The 5,064-nt window shown below is 47.2% G+C and overlaps 1 protein-coding gene across 1 annotated transcript in view; it reads left to right on the top strand.

Annotated features, from left to right (window-relative positions):
• PARP1 (poly(ADP-ribose) polymerase 1) overlaps window positions 1-5,064 on the top strand; it is a 35,976-nt gene that overhangs the window by 4,856 nt on the left and 26,056 nt on the right. Inside the window, exons 4-5 of the mRNA XM_008060662.2 lie at window positions 2,191-2,307; window positions 3,077-3,253. Of these exons, the coding sequence (XP_008058853.2) occupies window positions 2,191-2,307; window positions 3,077-3,253 (294 nt within the window). The remainder of the gene's footprint in view (window positions 1-2,190; window positions 2,308-3,076; window positions 3,254-5,064) is intronic.

The following is a 5,064-nucleotide window of genomic DNA, read 5'->3' as shown; positions in this document are numbered from 1 at the left end:
GGCTCAGGCAATCCACTCACCTCAGCCTCCCAAAGGCACAGGATTACAGGCTGAGCCACCGAGCCCGGCCTGAATATTAAATTTAAGGATGCCAAAGATTCTTAGCATAGACAAATGGCTTGGAGGAAGTTTTTCTCTGTATTTTCTCTTCCTCCCTCCCTCCCTCCCGTCTCATTATCATCCAGCTTGGAGTGCAGTGGCAGAATCACAGCTCACTGCAGCCTTTGCCTTCTAGACTCTGGCAATCCTCCTGCCTCAGCATCTCAAGTAGCTGGTACTGCAAGTGTGTACCACCACACCCAGCTAATTTTTTGGTGTTTCTGTAGAGATGAGATCTCACTATGTGGCCTCGACTGGTCTTGAACTTCCTCGGCCTCACAAAGTGCTGGGATTACAGGTGTAAGCCACCACACCTGGCCTTTCCTCATTATTAAAATGAAGGTCCCTCGTTTAAAAAAAGGAATAAAAGTCATATGGTGACAGGAGAAAGCTACCCGTTAAATCAGTGATCCTTGACCAGAGAGATTCATCCCTGTCTTGATTACATGTGTATTGCAGCAAGATAAAAATCACTAATCAGAAAATGCTGAGTGTGTGGGAAATTGGGGGAGAATAGTTGGTCTCTTTGAGAACATGATTTCCATGAAGTGTCTGCTCGGGTCTTTGTATGAGTATTCAGATTTTGCTGGTGGTATAAAAATCAGAGCAATTTCTGATCTAGTTCCAGTTGCTAAATATGAAACACAAACTTGGTGCATTTGTCTTACGGTAAAAAAAAGTTCATTGTGTACCAAAACTGGCTGCAGGAGCCATGGTGCCACTTTGCAAGTTTGGTGTTCTCCCTCCCTAATGTTAGATGTAAAGACAATCAGAAAAATAAAATTTTCCCTCAGCCTCCCCACTGAACTCGTCTGTTTCTCTGGCTTCCCATCTTTGGTGACATAGGTGAAATGGTTCTGCTTCTTCTGTTTAACCTTATAAATGACTGGATTTTTTCCTCATGCTCCCGTGTCTCCATTAGTGGTATCCGGTGTGTGCTGTGGGCTACAGGGAAGAACCAGGGAGGGACCTTGTTCCTGAGAGAGCCCTTAAAAATGAAGCTGGGAAACGGGTAGAAACGTGTGCCTATAGCTTTTTCAGTTGAGTTCATATTCACTTTTGGTGCTGATGGCAACCCTGTGGGGGTGTCTTTATCTCCATATTACAGAGGTGGGGGGTCTGAGGCTGAGATGGTGAATAACTTGCCCATTGTCCTGAAGAGAGAGGATACTCACCCTGGCTTCTAAAATGAGGAGGCTAAAACCTTCCTCAGCAAGGTTTATATAATGTTATGAGAATAAATGAGATGGCATGAATCTAACAAACAGTAGTCACTTAATAAATATTAAAGATTGAAATTTCCATTTTTAACTGGGTGCTGTGGCTCATGACTATAATCCCAGCACTTTGGGAGGCTGAGGTGAGAGGACTGCCTGAACCCACGGGTTCAAGATCAGCCTGGGCAACTTGGCAAGACTTCATCTCTACAATAAATCAAAAAATTAGCTGGGCATGGTGGCACATGCCTATAGTTCCATCTACTTGGAAGGCTGAGGCAGAAGGGTCACCTGAGTCCAGCAGGTTGAGGCTGCAGTGGCCATGAGCATGCCACTGCACTTCAGCCTGGGCGACAGAGTGAGACTCCAACTCGAAAAAAGAAAACAAAATTCAATTTTCAATGAAATGATATTAATTGTGTTACACTATTAAGAAAATTTGGGAATTGTTCCACTCTCCCTAAGATTGGTGGAGAACAGCTGCACATCCTCCCACCCCACTGCCTTAGCTGTTGATAAACATGGGCCTTGGGCCCAGCCTAGGGCTTCTGGGTTCTTACCTGTGACTCCTGGAATTGGTTTCTGAGGGGCTGCTTCCAGGGACCTTGATGCCTCGGCTACACCCTTCCCTAAATCCTTGTGGTTTCCTTCTCACCTTCTACAGTGTTCTGTCAGAACATTCCAGAATTTAATTTGGTTTCCGCAGTAGCATGTCAGGGAGTGAAATCTTGTGTTATTCAGACCAACTTTGGGGGGACAGTTCAGCCAGTGCACAAGTGTGTAATTGGAGGCTCAGCAAGACCAGGGCTCATCTTGCGGCTGTACTTCCTACTTTGAAAAGAGCTGGTCCTCAGCTGCTGGGTCTTTTCCATAGGCCCAGAATGACCTTATTTGGAACATCAAGGATGAACTAAAGAAAGTGTGTTCAACGAATGACCTGAAAGAGCTGCTCATCTTCAACAAGCAGCAAGTGCCTTCTGGGGAGTCGGCGGTGAGCTGCCTTTGTGTTAAGTGGGACACGCGTGTCAGGCCGACCCGGTCGTTGCAGAGTAACTCTCCCAGTGGAGTGTGGGAGGCCCTCCGTGTGGACACATGCTGGTATTAATTGCGAGGAGTGAAAATTCGTGGTTGTGTTGCACGGTCATCACTGCCATCATGGTCACCATTTTTCTGGGGTGGTGGGGCTGGCTTTCACAGGCCCCACTAGACATCTGCCACGTGTAAACATTTGTTCTAGAATTTTAGTGAGTACTGTGTATTTGGTGAGCTGTGTATTTGCCTTTTATGTTCATGCATATACTTTGGCCTTGGGGCTTTTCTCTGCTGCCTTCTGCCTAAACTTCCCAGGGGCTGCCAGGCCTATGGAGATAGCAGACTCTCCTGCTGAGGAGTGGCATGCCAGCATCCACTAGTGTCCCCAACTGGCCCTTCCCTGCCAGTGTTCTCTGGAGTTGAGCTTGGCATGCTGTATTTTGTGCAATACCAGTCGATGCTCTGGGCTCTTCCTTTATTTCTAGGTCACTGAGGGGTGGGAGAGCTGCAGAAATGTCACTGGGAAATAAGGTCTCTTAAGGTACAGAAATCCAAGCTCTGTTGTAAACCAACTGTTTGGAGGCTGTTAAGAGCCCCAGGAAAGCCTCTTTTTTTTTTTTTTTTTTTAAGTAAGTGAGATCTGTGCAAGTTCTTCCATCCCACATTGGTATATGTCTTTTTTCATAGTCCCCCCTTTCCTCTCTGATGTGTTTCTCCACTGACTTCAGATTTTGGACCGAGTAGCCGATGGCATAGTGTTTGGTGCCCTTCTTCCCTGTGGGGAGTGCTCAGGCCAACTGGTCTTCAAGAGCGATGCCTATTACTGTACTGGGGACGTCACTGCCTGGACCAAGTGCATGGTAAAGACTCAGACACCCAACCGGAAGGAGTGGGTGACCCCAAAGGTAAGCGAAGGGGAAGATTCTGGGGTTCTGTTGGCAGGAATATCTTCTAGGCTTGTCTATACTCCAGGTCCCCAAGATGACAATGCCATAGTCCTCAGACTTCTTTGTAGCTGGACAGTCCTCATAACCAGAATATAAAATTATGTTATTGGTTCTCTAAGTTTGAAAAATACACAGATGTAGAACTACAGTACCTCAGAGTGTCAGATAAAGGTTTGTCCACTTTATGTAAAATCCTCTTGCTTGCAAAGACCATGAATTATTGTTTTTTTAAATTAGTGCCTCCTATGTGCCAGGTACTGTTCTAGGCTTGAATGACACATGGTGAACAAATGGATAGTAATCCCTGCCTTTATGATGTGAGAGTTTTTCTTAAGGACATTTCTTTGCCTTGGTGCTAGGGGGAGAAATGGATCCAGAGTTTACACATCTCTCTGTATTGTGCATTCTCTCTTTTTAAAATGGAACTATACATTGAATTCTCAGGCTGCAGAATGCCTCAGTTGGGGAGCCTCCTTTGGAGCTGTGCTGGGGAGGCTCTGGCAGTGTTTTTGTGGGGCTGGCTGCTGGGAGGACCTCACCTGTGCACTCAGACTCAGCAGGACCTGGGGCCCGGTAGACCGGGTTTGCTAGAGCTCTGCTTCACCCCCTAGGTCTGCTGTGGGTGTGGCACCTGTGGAACAGTGGCACACAGTGCACAGTTGGGAGCCATCACTTGGAGTGTCTATCAGCACCACTCTGTGCCCAGAACTGTGCCCCAGTTTCTTACCTCCCCTGTTCACTACTGCAATTGCACTTTCTCCTTCCCAATCTTCTCTCTGCACTTTTACTTGTGTTCACTCTAAAATAAATCTGACTTTTGTCACTTCCCCCACCCTCAAAATCTTATGGTAATTCCCCAGTTTTCAAATCTAACAGTCCGTTGTGTGGTTGTGGTATTTGTATTTCTTTTACTCTCCGATGGATAAGGTGGCAGTAAGCAATATGAACTATCTAATAGTTTACATATCAGCTGTAGAGCATCCACATGCTTTTTTTTGAGTCGGGTCTCACTTTGTCACCAGGCTAGAGTATAGTGGCATGCTCACAGCTCATCATAGCCTCGGTTCAAGTGATCCATCCATCTCAGCCTCCCAAGTAGCTGGAACTACAGGCATACAACACCAAGCCCAGTACTTTTTTTGTAAGACGAAGTCTCACTGTGTTGCCTAGACTGGTCTTGAATTCCCAGGCCCAAACAATCCTCTCACCTTGGCCTCCTAAAGTACTGGCATTACAGGCATGAGCCACTGTGCCCAGCCTACATACATTTTTAAAGGGTACATGCATGTGGAAGCCATTATTTCAGTCTGTCAGTGCTTGCTGCCTGTGAAGTGCCTCTTGTCCCAGGATCTTGTCCTGTAGAATTGAGGTCAGCTCCTTAGCTTGTCCCCAGAGCCCTCTGTGATAGGACTTTTTCAGCCTTCTGAGGCCTTTCTGCCCCCCATGTCTCCTTTTCACATCCCACTCTCCCCACCCCACCTCCGGTCTCTAGTTCATCTAGGAGCATGCCACCACATAATTATTCAGACGGCTGTGCTTAGGCAGCCCTCTGCTCCTGGCTGGGAGGTCACTGCCTCCAGGCATCGCCTGGTGTTCCCTGTCTCGGGTCACCTTAGCACGCTTCTAGTTTAGAACCAGCTCCTGTGTTAAAGTTCACCTTCAGCCGGGCTCAAGTGGCTCAGCCTATAATCCCCTGCCTTTGGGAGGCTGAGGTGAGTGGATTGCCTGAGCCCACGGGTTCAAGACCCGCCTGGGCAGCGAGACCTCAT

Source organism: Carlito syrichta, unplaced genomic scaffold (genome assembly GCF_000164805.1).
Source record: "Carlito syrichta isolate Samal-C Ts95f unplaced genomic scaffold, Tarsius_syrichta-2.0.1 Scaffold304687, whole genome shotgun sequence".
Taxonomy (NCBI): domain Eukaryota; kingdom Metazoa; phylum Chordata; class Mammalia; order Primates; family Tarsiidae; genus Carlito; species Carlito syrichta.
The sequence above is the reverse complement of the archived record's forward strand: the minus strand, read 5'-3'. Positions and strand labels throughout refer to the sequence as shown.